Here is a 19,024-nt window from a genome sequence, read left to right on the forward strand (position 1 = left end):
ATAACGGGTATAGATTTAGGAGGACCATTGTATTTAAGTAATGGAGAAAAAATCTGGTTTGTCTTATTTACGTGTGTAATAATCAGAGCAGTACACATTGAACTTGTTCCATTACTGAGCACTGAAACCTTCTTACTAGCTTTCCGAAGGTTCGTTTCCAGAAGAGGAAGACCCTCTCCTCTCTACTCTGACAACGGCAAAAACTTTATAGCAGCTTATAATGTTTTCCAATCCATCGACTGGCAAAAACTCGAAGAAATAGCTTCAATACAAAGAATTAAGTGGACGTTCATCCCTCCTACGGCCCCGTGGTGGGGCGGATGGAGGGAGCGTCTTATTGGAATGACCAAATGAATATTGCGAAGAGTATTGGGACGAGCTCGGCTAAATTTTGATGAACTGTATACCATTTTGGGCGAAGCTGAGAGCATTATAAATAATCGACCTCTAACTTATCTTTCCGAAGATGTCGACGACTTACATCCTTTAATTCCATCTTTATTTCTGAAAGAAATCCGATTTGGAAGTTTACCTGAACTAGACGTATATGATTCGGCACATCTGAATAAAAGCTTCCACTCTCGCCAGAAATTAAAAGAAGATATAATGAAAAGATTCCATATTGAGTACTTGGGTCAATTGAAAAATCATTCAAAAAACAAACTCCCCACCACCCTTAAAGTTGTTCTTGTAGGAAATGACAATGCTAAAAGATTAGACTGGCCTATGGCTAAAATATTGAAACATTATCCTGGAGTTGATAGAAACTCTAGTGTTGCACGAATAAAAACTATGAATGGAGAAGTTGTTCGACCATACCAAAGACTTCATCCATTGGAAGTAGAAGGTGAAGAGAGATTCTCCTTGATTGAAGAGTCAGCATCAATGGAGATTTCGAATGCGAACTGTCAAGAACAAGAAGACGGATGTGGCCGGGTAGTAAAACCTGTTCAGAGACTTGAACTGTGACTTTATACACTAATGTGACTTTGATTGCGTACTTTCCTTTATATTTTTTTCAAGTACGCAAGGTGGGAGCAATGTCGGAAATGCAACCGCCAAAAACGGAACTCTCCTAACGCATGCGCGTTAGGAGTTCTTGTCTTTATACAATTAAGAAAAAAAAGGCAGCATGTCAGTTGTCATCCAGTGGCATATCTTTTTATCTGTAATTTACTTGTATATCTATGTAATTTACTTACTATATCTATGTTCTTCCAGATCGTTTATTTTGTTAAGAAATCTTTTACAGAACCTTTTGCGTCAAAAGAACCTAAGAAAGGGGTAAGTACCCTTTCCATTTCAAACTCTATTGTTTACATCGAAAGCAAAAGCCAGGGACTGTAGTGCAATAACAGTTATTGCGTTGAATGAAAAGATATTTACAAAGGAGAGAAAAGTGCGATTCCTTTTTATTTTATTTTCTGATCAGATTTTCAAATGACGTATTGCAAAAAAATAATTTTTTTTTTTGAAAATCGACTTACCTTTGTTGTTTTTGATGCAGCATTCCAGTTCTTCCCTGACACAGGATGCACTTCCTCGAGATTTATCCCAAGAATACAGGACTGCACATGTATTCAACTCCCCGTCATCTACCACCACTCCAAACTATAATTTATATATATATATATATATATATATATATATATATATATATATATATATATATATATATATATATATATATATATATGTAATACAAAAATTATAAATACTTTTGTATTACTAACAACATTAAAACACTTGCGTTTTCATAAAATGTCTTTGGTAAAGAATAGATGTAGAAATTCTATTTTGGGACTTCAAGGCTGAATACATACCATTGAATAATAATTAGTTTTATATTTCAAAGGAGGAGTTATTTTTAGAATCTTGTCCCTCTTTTACTTCCATATTAGGAAGCATTAAATGATTTTCATTAATGCGTAAGGTTACAAGACTGAGCCTTTCTACTCAATTTCTATTTGTATTTAATGCGAGACCGATGGTTTTCGCATGTCTCTTACTGAATAACGTGTTCCATAAACGATCTGCCGGAACCATCCGTTGTTTTGTTCACACGCCCTCCCTAGTGGAGTGGGGATGTGAACTGTTATAACCACCAACCTACCTTTAAATAAACCCTTTGAGAATTTATTATGGCTTATGAAAGTATATATGATAGTTAATTTCTCTTTACTTTGTTAATTGGTTACAACTCAATTTGGGACAGAATAAAATCTATTAGTTATGTTTTTGTTTACAAGTAAAAGAAAATTGTGGCTTCATTATTGAGATCACAGATTACTCATTGGTTAAATGTTTTTCTCTCTTCCAAACCTTTCATATAGAAATACGTGAACACATGAATAGACTTTCATGAACGCCACATCATTTTAAGTCATGAGTTGCAAAATCTGCATCCATTGTATTATTTTATTTTATAACCACCACAACGGCTGTGCTCTTGTCATCCGATAGTCTGAATTTTTTTTTTCATATCATAATGTATTTTCAAATATTTATTGAATATTTAACCTCCGGCCATTATTAATGATTTCATCATAAAGAACATAAATACATAAAATTAACATATTGGAAAAGTCTTAAAAATGCACTTGGGGAAAATAAAAATAATAATAAACAAGAATTCTAAAAAAAATTATCAGACAGCAACGGTTGCTATAGCAACGCATGCATTGACGACGCATGCGCACTGTTTACTATGACTCTTGAACACAGTTGAAAAGTGTGATGACGTCCAAATAGGGTGCGCATGTCATCAAACCCAAAACAACACCCATTTTGCCAATGGGTTTAAAAAAAACTGTTAAATGGAGCTACATTTGTTCTAAGTGACCTTAGTGAAAATTATTATAATCAGTTGACGTTAAATTTCACAGATGTTGCTTTTATTGCTTACAATAGTAGAATGTAATGAGAAAAAAAAATATTTATGAAGCACTTTTGCCGCTATTATTGAGATACTTTTGAAGCAATAATAAAATTTAAAGAAAATTGCTCGTTCCAATACACTTACGATAATCATTTTTCGTTTGGCAATTCTCATTAATATATTATGAAAAATAAACGTATCAAAATAATACACTCAACCAAATGTACTCTTATATATGTAGAAAGTATTTTAAAAGTAAATTTGATGTTGATTACTATTGTACCCATACTGTACATTTTTTTTGATAGATTTTCCAAAGTTTCTCGATATTGAATACCATTGTCTCGAGCAATAGCCAGATGACGCAGTTCATCTTTATTTTTATGGGATGTTTAATATAATAATCAACCGAGAAGTGTAACACAAAATAATAAATAATTTTTGGAATTATTTTTTAGATCCGTTTTACAGTTTTGTTGTGTTGTTCTGATGTTGTAATATTAAGATGAAATCTTTTCATTGTAAAGAAAGAAATTGCCATAATTGTATTTTATGCTGTTACGATACCATCTCAGACAAATAAAGAAATAACCAGACACATGAGCATTCAATGACTTTTTTCAGAATCCAATTTTTGAAAAAAGGAAATTATTTCTAATTCATGGTATATTATTCCTAATGTATGGTAAAAAAGATTATTATCTTCACATAAAAATAGTATCATTACTGAATATCATTAATTTAAAGAAAGCTTTTAGAAATTAGGTTTAAGTAGGTTCTGTGAGGTTTTATCAAACGAAAGCTCCTTCATTGTGTTTTGCATTCAATTCCTAAAATGTCTTAAATATTGTGAAAGAAATTCTTCTTACTTTTCGAGATGCATTTTGGGGAGAGTCACACCTAAGATTTTTACTCCGTCCGAACAGAGTCTGAAAAAGAAATTCAATTATTAGATTTATCCCGCTCATCCAGAAAAATGGTCAGGAGTGCACGAAGTTGTTATTATTATTTTTTTTTATAACCTTCGTTGAATAGACCCAATTTAGGGTTTACGGCTACCATGTTGAACCCCATCCAAAAGACAAGGGAACTCCTGGATCCAGTATTAAAGGAAATTCGCGGAGGACTTTTTTGATGGAACTAACAGCATTTGCGTTACATGGAGAGGAAGACCACGAGAACCTCCCACGGTTAGCCTGACGGTAAGAGGACTCACAATCCGTCTACAAATGAGGATATTTTATGTCAGCATTGTGGTCTGTTCGAGCCGGATTCGTATCGACCCACCATCGCTGGATTCGAACCCGGTTCACCTCATTGGATGGCGAACGCTCTATCCCCTGAGACATCAACTCGAAGTTATTGAATAATTTTTTAAATTGTCTTTTTAAATGTAATTCTGATACAAATGATTTTAAAAATGAAATAAATAGTTCTTTAAAGCTTTACAATTTTAACAAGCCTTACCCATTCAATATGAAAGCCTTTTTAAATGTTTTACAAGAAACCCGAATTTATTCGAGATTTAATAAAATAAGGAATTTCCTTTTGAGAAGACGAAAATATAGACACTTTCATTCTATTTCCCTAATTCCTCGTAAAAAAAATTGTTACAAAGAAACACAATCTCCGTAAATATATATAACACATATTAAAACCTTTGTGCGTCTGTATTGTGGCGTAAACGGTAGATTCTAAGAATACGAAATTGAATATGAAGCTGAGTATATTTGTAAATTTATTACGAAGCCCGATTTCGGATTTTTGATCTGATTTTTAAATTTAGAGACATTTAAGGAATGGAATTTTCTCATTGACTTAGCGGAAGCAATTGTTTTAATGTGAACTATATTTTATTTATTTTATTGAGATTACATACATTTGCTGACTTGTGTGCTCAATATAGGCTTATAAGTCATTGTCAAGTAGAAAATACAGATGGAACAATTCAGAGAAAGACATCACAAAGAATACATCCAGGGTTACAGCGGGATTCGAACCCGCTACCTGATGTGAACTATAAGCGACTCAGTTTTGTCAAATATTTTTAAAATAACATCAGTGGTGTTTTTTAGCTTATAGCTCTAATTCAAATTGTCTATTGCGCTCCTCTAATATTTAACCTGGTATAATGAATAAAAATTATCTGAATTATCAACGTGATAGTGGTAGCATAAGCGGACCTGTTGGCCAGATAATTAATCTTTAAGGTTATCTGAAACCACTTGTTTATTTGTTTATAGTTATGCTTTTAAAAAGTGTTTTCATAAAACTAAATAGTTTTAAATTAACGGTAATAAAAAAGTAAGTTCTAAACTAAATGAAGAAGTTAAGGGAAAAATAGAGTTAATTCGTTGAAGAGAAACGGAATAAAACGCCGATATTATTATTGATGTGAATGATTATTTAATTTAGTAATAATTACAAATTGAAGTAAAAATTTAGCTATGAACAAAAAAGAAAAAATGAATAGAAAAATGTACTTATTTGTTACGGGATACCGTAAAAAATAGCCATGCTATTATTAACACTAATGATGTCTAATTTTGGTAATCGGCACTACTGGCATCACGGTAATGGGTGCAATTTTAATAGATACCAATTATACTCTTATATAGATACAACTCATTTTAGAGTAAATTTGGTGCCGATTACTTTTTCACCAGTACAGTACATTTTTATGACAAATTTCTTATGACCCCTCGAAGATATAAGTACGGGAGAAAGTAGTTCGGCTGTAGTAAATTTTAAACTTCATGAGTTGCCTTGAGCAACAGCGTTGTGTCACATGATGCGGAATACAGTTCATCTTTATTTTCATGAGATGAAATGTTAAAAATATGATTTTGCTTCATCAAATAACGCAAAGCAACCGAGTAACAAATAATATTAAATAAAAAAAAAACACAACATTGGAATCATTTTAGCTTCACTGTTTTTTTTTTTTTTTTAATGGCGGGCACTTGGGGTTTGTCCCATTAGCCACAGGAATGCCAGAACTGCTACTCTCTTCTCATTACCCAGTGGGCACCTGTGGCGGTGGAGCAGCGTCGCCCACGTCACGCAACCACAAACCCGTTTATAGGGCGGGTCACAGTCACACAAAGGAGAAAGGACAGAGAAAGAAAGAAAGAAAGATCCATGCCCTGAGCAGGATTCGAACCCGCGGCCAATGGCTCCGCAGTCAGGCACGCTAACCACTCGGGTGGCACTTCATTATCTGTACCAGTATTTGTCTGTTGTTCAGTACTGATGAATGGGTGCGTTGTTTGAAGTGGATCGTATTGAAGTTACTTATTTTTTATAAAACTAATATTTCATTTACTCGTAAAAATTCCGCAATTCAAAAAAGTAAATAAATAATACTGAGATTTTCGATTAAGCACTTCAACAGCACAATTATTGTGTGGCTTTGAGGAGAACTTCTCCAGACTAAAAGTAATAGGCAAGGGAGGAGCTGCAATGGAGATTGGTTCACTCACGCTGACCCATACCAAGATCAAATCAAAACTATTAACCCACCCCCCGGTTCTGGGGTCGTTTCATCGAAAATACCGGCATCCCAATTTTTTGAAAAGAACACCTGGGGCATGTTTCCTCACAACGAAAAGAACTAAAGGGGTTATCTTTGGCATGATAATATGTAGTCAAAAATCTCGCCAATATTATTAATGATAAATCGTGCCTCTTTCATAAGGATTCGCTGCGCATGCTCCATAAATCGAAAATTGAAACAAGAACTAGATCGCTATTGTAGTGACTGATATCGATGTCTATGTTAACTTGTTTGAGAAAAGTCGTTCGTAAGTTACTAACAACGTATGCACATTATTATGTGTCTTAATATATATGGCAAATCCATTATTGTCAATTGTCGATTCTCGTCGCTCGATTTCTCAGTAAAGAAATTTTATTCTCTTAAAGAGAAGATGGTGGGCCTTAATTTTTGGAAAAGAAATTTTTAATTAAATGAGGAGAATTTGAGACACTTCCTTCTGGAGTTGTTACCAACATCGGAAGTTCAATAGCGAGTGACATTGGAAAATAATGTTTTTAAGGGTTCGTCAACCATGAATAAGCGAAGGGAAATCACTTGAACAAAAATTCACGGAAAAGTTCAGTAAATCTTTATTTTATATTTTAAAATGAAAATTAATCTAAAATCAGACGCAGCAAAATTTTCAGGAACACAATTTTCAGGAAACATTAAATAAAAAACGCATACAAATTTCTATGTAATTATGAATAATTTTCATACGTAATTTCAATAATTTCTCAAAACTGCTATTTTTTATTTTTTAGTGTTAAAGCAACTATTTTAGATAGTTTAATGCCGTTGGTGTTATTTTTACATTTTGTCCTTTTTGTTATTTTTATAGAAATAAGTAAGTTTTTTCGTGCCCTTGAAAAACTCCTTTATTAAAAATTAAATTAAAATACAAAAATAATATTTTTTTTGTTCAATTTAATAATGATTGAAAAAATTGAATTGTAAAGTGTCAAGTGTTTTAAGTAAAATAAGGTAATCCCGGAAAATTATTTTTTATAGATCATATAACTGAATTTTTTATGAAAAAAATATTTAAAACTCACATTTTTTATTTCTTGGGCATTATTCTGCCTATTATGCTCATATTTTGCTATCAAAAATTGCTTAGAATGTCGCCATGTCAACGTTTTGAATCAAACGATTAAAATTGAGATTTATGTCACTTAATCGGTTTAAAAAAATCATTGATTCAAATCAGAGTGGAAAAGAAAGAAACTATAAGTTTGAGTACTGAGAGCAAAAATAATAATTTTCAAAGTAATTAAATAATTTAAAAGTTTTTATCGAAGCATTGTTAAACATTCTGATTAATAACTTCAAAAAATTAATAGCTGAATGAATTTCAAAAAAGTCAGATTCAGTATACTCTCAATATTTCAAATTTAGATATCTAGAAAACATTGTTATGTCAAAAAAATGTTTTTCCCTTTGGAATTATATATCTGAAGGATTTCTTCTCAAAACTTTACTATATCGAGTTTTTTTTCGAAATAGAAAATGTATTTTTTTGGAAAATTCACAATGTAAGTTCATTGTAAACCGATTCTTTTTTATTTAATGCCTAATTGTTCCTGTCTTACTTTCAAAAATAAAATTATCATTGCTGTATTTATACTTATCAACTATCATTACATACATATTTAAAAGTAGTTATTCTTATGTTTCATGATTCTACTTTTCAGAATAATATTTTAAAATAACTATATTTTTTTTACTCATTAGAAAATATTTAGTTCTGAACTTGTTAACTCAAAAACTCGCTTTCTCGAATTTTTTTAGCGACCCTTCAACTGAAAGTCATCAAGGATATATTGCATTTAAAATGTGATTTCTTAGGAATTAGTCGACCGATTTTGTACAATTTTTTTATTTCGCCGTGTAAAATTAAATTCTTCAAACTGATGCAAAAAATTGTATACCTAATAATTCGAAATTTTTCGATCATTATTAAATTAAATAAAAAATAATATTTAATTGAAGTTATTTACCCTTGATCAGCGTATTATCTTGTTTTTAGGATATAACCTTTTTTGAATTCGTTTTAAAAATAGAATTTTATTTTTAGGAAATAACAAACAGGGGCAAGTGAAAGAAAAAAAAGAAGGTATAACTGTGCATATGATAGAAACTTTAAAAAAAAACTGTTTTCAGATTTAGTTTCTTTTTTTATTTCAATCAAATTATCAACAAGTGTATTAATAAAGCACACATCTCCCCCCCCCCTGAGTTGACTTCTGCAACAGACGACTGCAAACGAATATACTGGTCATTCTTTACGAAAGAGCTATTCCTTTCCATAAGCCTTCCCTCATTTGGCGATTATCATCGCACACCCTGAAGTGATAAAGACTGCCAATATAGTTTATGGATTGGTCGATTGTATGGTAATAGATCACTACCACGCCGATACGAAGGGGGAATCAGAGGGATTCGGTGAAACGACCCTTACACGATTCACCCCCTATTCGAAGTGACTTTTACTCGTAACCATGGTACCCGCTACGATGCGAGACTGATGTCAGGAGGAGTTCTCCTGAAAACCGCACTGGCGATGCAAAAAGCAGAGCCAATTTAAAACATCGGAAAAATGTGAATCTGCTTTTTTCAAATAATCCTGGCCAAAATCAAGTGGATGGAGAGAAAAACGAGCGTTTAATCAAAGTTCTCTGGAAGAAAGGATGCTTCTGTAGTGATAGCAGTTGTTGATCCATGGTTGAATCATCCCGAGAATTTTGTTTATTTATTTTCCTAAAAGCAGGTCAGTGAACTGATCGTAAAGACACGGTTCTCAGTAGAACACAGAAGTGAATGGTCACTGGTTACGGTCAGTAAGCGGGTGGGTGACAATTTCCATCAGCCAGTGTAGGGACCGAGGGTGCGCGGAATCGGTCCTCGTTAAACTGTTCTACCGTAAAGTGCTCGACTTTGCTCGCGGGTCGTCGGCTTACCAAAGCTGAGGGTCGATCCTTTCTGCAGAGGATCAAAATATTACGATGGCATGATTCCCAGATCGTCGCCAATAGCCCATTGATGAGCCCTAGTTCAACGTAAACAGAGTACCTATCTACCCTAAAAACAGAGACGTGATAAGAAAATAGAGATTCTTACAGTTTCTTCTAGGAAGGATTCTTTTTTCGGTTTATTCTTGTGTTCGAAAAAGAAATACATGCTCAATGCTAAAATGACGATGAGTATGACACTAACTATTCCGACAGCCATCGCCATTTGAATCCATTTCTTCTTCTCTGATCTTTGCTCAACTTCTTCATCTAAACAAACATTTTCATTCAGTTCTAAAAAGAAGCACCAAATGTAGTTGAAAAAATAAGACCAAACTAATTTTTAGATGTAGCAAAAGTATGGAACAAAAAAAAAAAAAAATTTGTCATTTGAAGCGAGGCGAGTCAATAATAAATCTAATCAAAGAATGAAATTAATTTACAAATTCAGAAAAAGACAAAATAGGTAACATTTTAAAAAAAAATCAAAATAGAAAAGCGTTTAAAGCAGTCCAATCCAAATTTGTTTTTGTTTTAATTAAGAAAGAAAATAAATTAGATTAAAAAATAATACGAATTGAATTTTTTTTTGTTTCAGTTTTGAAAATTTTCAAAATTTTTATTTATTTTTAAAGTTTTCTGCATGATTTGGCAATTTATATTTTAGTTTGATGTGGTTATTCTAACTGTAACTTTATCTTTATTTATGTTTCCTATATGAGGGCGTCTCTTTATTAAGTCTTACTCTGTGTGCTTTTAAGTCATTATTAAGACTTACTATGTGTACTTTTAAATCGAGATTGTTTTCACTAATTTTTCTTTGCATTTACATTTCAATTTTTCTAATTGATTTTTCTTATTTGTTTTTTCCATTATGTGGCCTCGGGGCACTTTCAGTTTTTGGGTCTGACAACAGAAAGGTGTGTCCCCTGATGTCTCCTGCTAACACACATATCTTTGTTGTTTTCTGCTGCATTTCTGACTTTATATGTATTTTTATATCTTTTCTTTTTATGTTTTTTTTAACAATCTTGCGTTAGATTTTACTTGACTGCAGCACTCACACTGCGTTGCAAAACTTTGAAGTAATAAAAAAAAAAGACTCTAGAGGCAAGAATAAAAACATGTTTTTACAAATGCCTATCAAAAAACAATAAGCACTGCAGTTAAAATTTAAGTTCTGACTCTCATCTAAACAAAAAAAAATATAATAATTATAAAATCGCGCTTTCAAAGAAAATATAATTCACTTTCAGTTCAGCGAATTCTAAGTTGCAACTTTAGTTTGTTTTTGCTACATATCATTTGTTTAGATTCCTTTTGAAAATAACCATAATGTCACAAGCATCCTTAAAATATCTTTATCTCCTTCTTGCAGAGCTGGATATTCCAAAATCTAGAAGAAATGTCCTAAATATCTGTTTGCCCAGGTAATACCTAACACAAATCTCGTACTTCAGTAATTGGAAATTTTTATGAAAGTTATTTTGTGAATATTCAAGCAATATCCAGCACACAAGACGCAAATACATACACTAGACATAATTTTGTCAATAGTGTACAATATTCTGATCTTATTGCATTCCCTTCACTAAATTTCTCAAACTTAATACTGCATCTTCAAATGTTGTATAGTGTGTGTCTGAGTGTGTTTCGAAAAAACTAATATCCACTATTATTTATTTATTCGCAAAATCGAATATTTTCTACGTTAGGCAGCGTGTACTTTCTTTTACTCTTAATTGAAAGAACACAGACAATAAGGATAAAAGTAATGATTTTATGTACAACTTTGATTGAGCGGAAGCAAGATGCCTGTACTAGATATTAATATGAGGGTTGTTTTTGTACACGAAGAGCCTTTTTATTTTGTACACTAATAGGTGACGAGTGCTTGTGCCTCGTCGCAGCATTCCTTTGAAACAACTGTGCTCAGTTGTAGCTGTGCAGTCAGTTTTGTGTCTTTAAAATGTTCAAATTTAACAAATCACCCGTCAAGCACGAGATACCGCCAGTGATGCGTTTTTAGTCCCCTGCCTGCTGCATACATTCAATGGCAGATTTGTGATGTCGCAAAATTCCCTGATGTAGCCGAAAGGGAATTTTGCTACTCTATGACAATGATTCTCTCTCTCCGCAGATCAGATTCCAGTTTTATTGGACTCTTTTGGTTGGGAAGTTTTGAACCACCCCTCCCTACAGCCCAGACCTTGCGCTCGCTGAGTGATTTCACATCTTTTCCGATATTTCAAACATCATTTTGACTTTGTAACTCGACAGATTTAACGTGCATCAGTCACCACACAGGGAATCTTCGGCAGGCGGAGATCGAACCCACGAACTCTTGGACATGAGCCCTACCAGCCAGGCTATCCCATTCTCGTATTCAATCTTAATGGCCCGTGGGTCTAGCACTAAATATGCCAACTAATTAATGAAGACAATATTTTAAGTAACAAAATCGCACACTCTTAAAAACGTTCTTTCGTTGAATAATCAGACCTTTTTTTCGACGAATTTGGACCGACCCTCAAAATACAGGGATTGTACAAAATTATGGAGAGGAAAAGAATTACTTATAGAAATATTTTGACACTTTAGAACTGTTTAAGTCAAACGATTTCTCATACATATGAATAAAGTTTAAAAATTCCTGAAGTTTGAGGTCCGGCAATAAATTACAAACGGAAAAGAATGTTTTTGCTATAAAATACAACACAATGCTTCTAACTGATGTAAATTAAGTTGATTATGATGTGAAATAACTGCACAAAATTTCGTTTTAAAAACGTTTTTTTTATTTTTTATTTACGTTTCCTTACAATAACTGCAGAAATAATCAATAAAATTAAACAAAATTTTAAGGGAAATTTTCAGTTAATAATAAAAGCGTAATTCTAAAATTTGAAAAAAAATATTGTTAAAAATTGCGCAAGATATGAGTATTTAAAGTAATTTTTTCTTACAACACATGGAAGAAAAACATTTACTAAAAAATTTTTTTTTCATTTTGTTTTGAACAGTATTTTTCATAACTTTAAAAATTCCGATTTGAATGGCTTGAAAATTTTTAAAGTTTCTAGCAATTTTTTAATTTGTTCATATTATTTTGGAAAGAAAGTTTCGAATGGTAAAGGGGTTTTCCACAATTTTAATTTTGTTAAATTAAACAGGATTTATTCAAAATGACATGGCTATTATAAAGGACCAGAGACCATATTAAATTATGTTTTATATTAATGTCTTATTTCCTAATTTCATCACGTGTTGTCCAGACCATCATTTTAGGGTGTAATTAATTAATTATTATTCTGAAATTACATTAATTATATTAATTTTTATTATGAAATTTTGTTTTTTGATACAAAATGAAATTTGTGAAAAACCCCTTATAATTTAGAGCTTTCAATAAAAAAAAAAGTACAAAAGCGTAGACATCTGATGCAAACTTTTTACATTTTTAAAATATATAAATCGTATTTTTTTATTGTTGTCCAGATACGATTTTAAGCAGAATCATGATAAAAATGTTAAATATTTTCCGAGCAGGGATTATTTTAAAAACCCATAACTTGTGCAATTTTTGACGATTTTTTTTTTCAATATTTCAAAATGATATTTTTACATTAATTAAATATTACTCAAAAAACTTTAGTATATTTCATTGAATATTTCTGCAGTTATAGTAGGGAAGCATAAGTAAAAGAATAATGGTTTTTCATGAAAATATTCTCATCTCCATGAAAATTTTAGCAAAGTTTACGAAATTATGTGCAGTTAATTTATATGGTAATCAACGTAATAGACGAGAGTTACAAGCTCATCGCTGTGTTTTTTAGCATAGGGTGTTCAAAAACATTCATTTCTGATCTTAATTTATGGCCCTCAAACCTCTTAAAGTTCGAACTTTATTGATAAGTATGGGCGTTACTTAAACACTTCTAAAGTTTCAAAATAATTATTTAAGTATTTCAAATCAAAGAGATCAAAAGTTTGGAACCCTTAATGTAAATTTTTCCGTATTTTGCCATACTTCGAAAAACTTTTCAAAAGAATCTAAACACTTTTCTACACAATTATAAGATTAGTTTACATAAAGATATTTCCATGCAGAAAAAATAATAATAATTTTTAATAGTTATTATTTTTCATTATTTTATTTAAAAATGGTTAAAAAGTTTTTAAATTGTGAGGCACATTTTTACATAATTTTAATGAATGCACTTTTAAGTAGTTAAAAATGAAATTTGAGCGCAATCTGTCGAATAGTTTCTGAAATATAAGATTTTAATAACAGTGGTTTATTTAAAGTTTGATTTATCAAGAGCTATTTGACCGATTTCGTTTTTATTAAGTTTCAATATTTTTTCTTTAAAATTTATGAAAAAAATAAGTTAGATAAGTAATTGAATGCAACTATTTTCACTAGTAGTGCGTTTAGTCCTATTTTAATGAATAATTTCTTTATTTCACCCATTAAAAAAATGAAATAAAATATGATCTATGTTTGTAACACTCTGACCACTCTTGAGTTTTCCGAATTATAATTTGTAATTCTAGCATTCTTATTTTTAGGTCAAAGCCTTGGTAATTTTAAGGTAACGCATTCATTTTTTTGTAACTTTCAACTTCAAAAAGGAAAAGAAAAATTATATAAAAGGAAAATATGGAATAATGAATAAATTTTGGCAACAATAAGATATTGCGCAAAATTAAGAAATTTTGAAAACTAACCAGTTGTAGCATTTTTAACAGTTTTTCTAAAAAATATGCTAAAAATAATTCATATCCGTTGATAATGTAAAATTTTTCTTTGGATTAGTTTTCGTAAAAAATTCGTTTCTAAAGGTAAAATAAATTTTAAGCTTGAAATAAAATTATTTTCAGAATGTTATTTTATTTTATAACTGTCGTTGAATAACCGACCCAATTTAGGGTTTACTGCTACTAACTAATGTTCAACCCCGTACCCTTGTCAATCCAATTCAGAAGACAAGGAAACTCCTGGATCAAATATTGGAAGAAATTTGCCTTCGTGGACTTTTTGATGGAACTCACCCGCATTCACGTTATAGGAGAGGAAGATCACGTTACAAGGAGAGGAAGATCACGAGAACCTTACACAGTTAGCCTGACGGCAAGGGGACTCTAACCCATGATCCGTCTACCACGGAGGATATTTCACGTCAGCACTGTGGTCGGTGCAAACCGGATGAGGAATTCGTATCTACCAACCATCGCCGGGATTCAGTTTCACCTCATTGGAAGGCGAACTCTCTTATCTGCGATGACTCATGGGATATGCAGAATATTATTAAATATTAATAATAATTCTATATTTACTTAAAGATAATGATACTAAACAATGTGGCGACCTGCAGACAGTCGCCGTATAACATAGGATCAGTTTTTGCACAACAATCAGACGAAATGTAAGGTAAAAAAGGAATTTTTCTTTTCTCTCTCTTTTCAGATAGAGATAAAACAAAATGTGTTAATGGTATTTATGTATTATGCTTTAAATGGTCATTTAGGGTAATAAATTCTGACAAACCTTTGAATCCAATTCTGAGTGTGTGACCATTGGGTATTCTTAATTGCAGCAGCGTCTTCTCCATTGGAAGGGGTGCGTTTCCATTCCAGACGATAATCTCTTTTCCTGCCCTCACATTCTCATGGCAATACAAAGTGATGAGGTCTTCTACGGTCAAATCTTGATCCACGTCCACCATCATGGGGGGCGTCTCCACAGACGGAGGATAGGGCTCAAGATGGACAAGCATTACCTATATGAGAGAATGGATGGCCACTGTTTTTTTCTTTCTACTAAAAAGATTATTTATCGTAATTGATTAATACCTTTCAACTCCGAGAAACATGCTGGGATTTAACTTTTTGCACACTTAATGTTGACATTCCCACTTTGAAATTCAAACTTTTTTGCATCTTATTATTTTGTTACTGCATTATTTTATAAGTATTAGTTCTTACATACACTGGCGTAAGAAATGAAGATCTGACTGGGTTAATTATCTCCAGAACTACTGGGCCGATTTTAATGATACGTTGAGGCAATGTCTTCCTCTCCTTGTAACGCAAATGCTGGTTAGTTCCATCAAAAAGTCCTCCACGAAGACTTGATGCAGAAGTTCAAGGAGTTGAACATCAGTAGTCGTAAGCCCAAAAAATTGGGTCGGCTTTTCAACGATGGTTATAAAAAAAAATGGTCATACATTGAGGCAATGCAAAAGAAATAACCATTCAACAATTGTAATAGACGCGCTTGATCACTTGTTGGAGTTATGAAACAGCGGTTGCAGAATAGACAAACAAAAAAATCTAATTATCTTAAATTGAATAATTAAATATGCTTCATATAGTCATCAATTAACTATAGTTTTATTTCAAAAGATTCTTCCTCCAATAAGAAATTGTTCCTTTTGCAATTACATGGTTATTTTCCCACAGTACCTATGAGAATATTTTTTCTTAGTAACATTAAAATGTGAAATCACTGATACCTCTTACAGACACCGTGATTTCATGCTTGAAATAAGACAGTTTATCATTTCCTATGGCAATTGCCCTGCAGCAATTTCATACCTTCCGACACCAAGGAGTGTTATGCACGATCATGCGTCTGTTGAATGGTTTTTTGCTTTGTATGTACAGATCATTAAAATCACTCCAGTAGATCTCTAGAGATAATCGACCCAGTCTGCAAATTTCTCTTCATTCCTTACGTCAGTGTAGTAATACATATTAAATAAATTAATGCTTACCATCATTTAAATATTATTTTAAAGTAAAGAGACAGCTAAGGTTTAAAAATTAAAATCAACGTTGATGATTCATTTAGACTAAGTTCATATCATTTGTTAGAGTTTTTATTTAAGTTAAAATTGAAAGATTTCGACTTATAAAATCGTCCTTCGAATGAACTCATCGACGCAAATGCGGTTTATACAAGGACAACAAAATACTATATCAAATACTTAATCTATATTTTACTGAAATAACACGAAATGAATTAACCCACTGAATATTGAAATAACACATTCTTTTGTTTAATAATTTTTCAAGAATAAGCGTAAAAGAAATGTTACGCCAGATAAAAATGTCTTTAAACTATCGAAATAAGCGTTGTTTTTACTGAGAAAAGAAAATAACTTACAAGGTTGTTTCGGACCTTTGAATTCAAAAGAAAATATAGTTAGATCGCTTAAAAACTTTGCATATATTTATTTACTTTCGAAAATAACTTCAAACCCTACGTCAGGAAAACAACTTATGCTAACCTTTCAATAAATATAGCTTAACAAAATATCTAAAGGAATTTCTTTCAAGCGCATATCACATTAAATTAATTTATGTGCGAAGGTTGTTTAAGAAAAAATTCGACAGTAAATGAGAATTGAATACTTGATTGGAACAATAAATGTCGGTTTCCTTTTTTAAAGTTTTTCTGGTGATAAACTATTCAAATTATTGGTGTCTGCATGATAATAAATCACTATTCATAGAAAGAAAATGCACACTTTATATAACAGAATATATTTATTTTTAAAAAATATATAAGTCAATATTGTTTAATCTTAATTTTTTTAATACAATTTATAAAACTAGTGGGCTGCGCCCCTTGCTCGCTAACGCTCTCCAACGCCTGAAAATTGCTCCGCAATCTTAAATGGTTTGCTTCGCAAACCAAGCTCGCTTCGCTCGCTGCTAACTTACATCCATTGCAAATGCGCAAAATTCTAAGAATTCAAAACAATCATTCAAATCTATATAAGACTTTTTAAAAAAAAAAAATACATCTTTTTAGTAAATACTAAGTCATTAAAATAAATTTGAATTCAAATAAATGACATGTAATTCGTTATACCTAGTAGAAATGTGCTATAGTATAATTCGTAATTCAAATAAATCGTCAAATAAATTCACGTGAAACAAAGCGCTTTCGACAAAATACTAAAATAGAGATCTATCGACAAAGACTACTCATTTCTGCCTAGCTTAATAGTATGAGATTGCCACAGCTGATGCTCTCTGGTTATTTCAGTTTCCGTTTTTAAAAGCGCTATATGTTGAGCCACCTCAGCTAGATTTGGCATGTGACATTTTTAGCGATGATCATTGGTCGAAACAAAACAAAGCAAACGTTGCCAACGGCGGAAAAGAAATACAGCCAAAGTTTGGGAGCCACGTAAGAGAATTATATATATTAGATGGAAGAATCTCACCCCCGGTCACTGCCCATATGTAAAGATCAGAGGTCGAAGAAACTACATTTTCCTTGTTATTAACAATAATGACAACTACTTTATTGCAATTGTAGTCAATTACAACTACTTTTTTTCAATGTATCGACTACAAACTACTTTCGAAATGTAGTCCTTACTTCGCTACTTTCAGAAGACAAACTTAACTGGAAAACTCAATTTTCACCTATATTCAAAATTATTTTGAATGGAAAATTAACTTGGTTAAATATGAGGACATATTAAGAAGTTTTAATTCATGTTTCTATAAAATAGTTTTTTATTATAAAGCACTTTTTACGATTTTGTTATTTAAATCTTCAAACTCTATGCTTTTCTTGGCAGTTATTTCAGAAATGCTAGGAAATTATCAAATATTTGGGATTTAAGTGTTCAATGATTTTTTTATATCCTCCCTAGAAATGAAGTACAGTGCGAAAGGCGGAAAACGGATCCAATGATTACGTTCTATGGTTTGAGGGATGACCGCAAATACGCTCATTAATTTATGCAGACGATGTTTTAAGTTACAAAAACAGACACCAACGTACTTTATAGTTCCTGCGAAATCCAATTTTAAATAAGTTAGATATTTAAAATTCGATTTCTCAAGAACCATTCGACCGATTTCGCACCGATTTTTCCGAGAATCAGACGTAGATCTTAGGAACGCTCGCCACAGAGGCATTCTCAGTGCATACTTTGACGGGCCCGCGAAGGATTTGCGCCAATCAGATTACAGTTGCGCGTTACTGCCGACCACTGGAAAAGACGTTCCCGGTTTTAGTCATGTTCATTTATCTTAAAATATTCCAGGAATCTTTTTGATCTCGATACTCTGGTTCCAGGAGAGAAAGAAGAATTCCAATATAGGATCGTTATAAATAAATGAGGAAAGCGTGAAAGAGAGAAAGACAGAAAAAAAAAAAAAAAAACGTCGGTGATTATTGAATGCATTCACCTGCCTTGTGACGTCACGGGTTAATTTCAATTTTGACGCCATGCGAAGGTTTCTTTCAAAATCATTCTTCGCTTTCAGTCATTCTCGATGTATTTTATGATGCATTATTTTTTACCTCCTCTTACTTTGTTTATTGTTGTGTTCACCGCTTTCACAAATGTAAAAGGTGAGTTCTCTCTATTCAATGTGCTTTTTAAACAGCCGATTTCCCTTTATGTTGTGTTACCTCTTCTGTCGGAACATAGAATGTAAAAGAATTTTTATTTGACTTATTTGTAGTGAGAATGCTTATGTTAAGGTACTAAATTCTCTTTTTAAATTCCAAGGGCCGTCTTAATAACATGCAGGGCCCCCGACCACAGAATTGTTTTCGGC

At 32.0% G+C, this 19,024-nt stretch overlaps 2 protein-coding genes across 2 annotated transcripts in view; one reads left to right on the forward strand and one right to left on the reverse strand.

Annotated features, from left to right (window-relative positions):
• LOC107453634 (ectonucleoside triphosphate diphosphohydrolase 1) overlaps window positions 1-16,688 on the reverse strand; it is a 42,097-nt gene extending 25,409 nt beyond the window's left edge. The window contains exons 1-5 of the mRNA XM_087158575.1: window positions 16,602-16,688; window positions 14,982-15,213; window positions 9,537-9,721; window positions 3,748-3,807; window positions 1,488-1,611 (exon numbers count right to left, since the gene is read on the reverse strand). Of these exons, the coding sequence (XP_087014701.1) occupies window positions 1,488-1,611; window positions 3,748-3,807; window positions 9,537-9,721; window positions 14,982-15,210 (598 nt within the window). The 5' untranslated portion in view covers window positions 15,211-15,213; window positions 16,602-16,688. The remainder of the gene's footprint in view (window positions 1-1,487; window positions 1,612-3,747; window positions 3,808-9,536; window positions 9,722-14,981; window positions 15,214-16,601) is intronic.
• Window positions 16,689-18,422: 1,734 nt separating this feature from the next.
• The window catches only part of LOC107453635 (chitinase-3-like protein 1), a 41,826-nt gene continuing 41,224 nt past the window's right edge, over window positions 18,423-19,024 (forward strand). Inside the window, exon 1 of the mRNA XM_043049264.3 lies at window positions 18,423-18,815. Within this exon, the coding sequence (XP_042905198.2) occupies window positions 18,737-18,815 (79 nt within the window). The 5' untranslated portion in view covers window positions 18,423-18,736. The remainder of the gene's footprint in view (window positions 18,816-19,024) is intronic.

The sequence above is a fragment of the Parasteatoda tepidariorum genome, chromosome 3 (assembly GCF_982258835.1).
Source record: "Parasteatoda tepidariorum strain Cologne lab strain chromosome 3, Ptep-v5.0, whole genome shotgun sequence".
Lineage (NCBI taxonomy): Eukaryota > Metazoa > Arthropoda > Arachnida > Araneae > Theridiidae > Parasteatoda > Parasteatoda tepidariorum.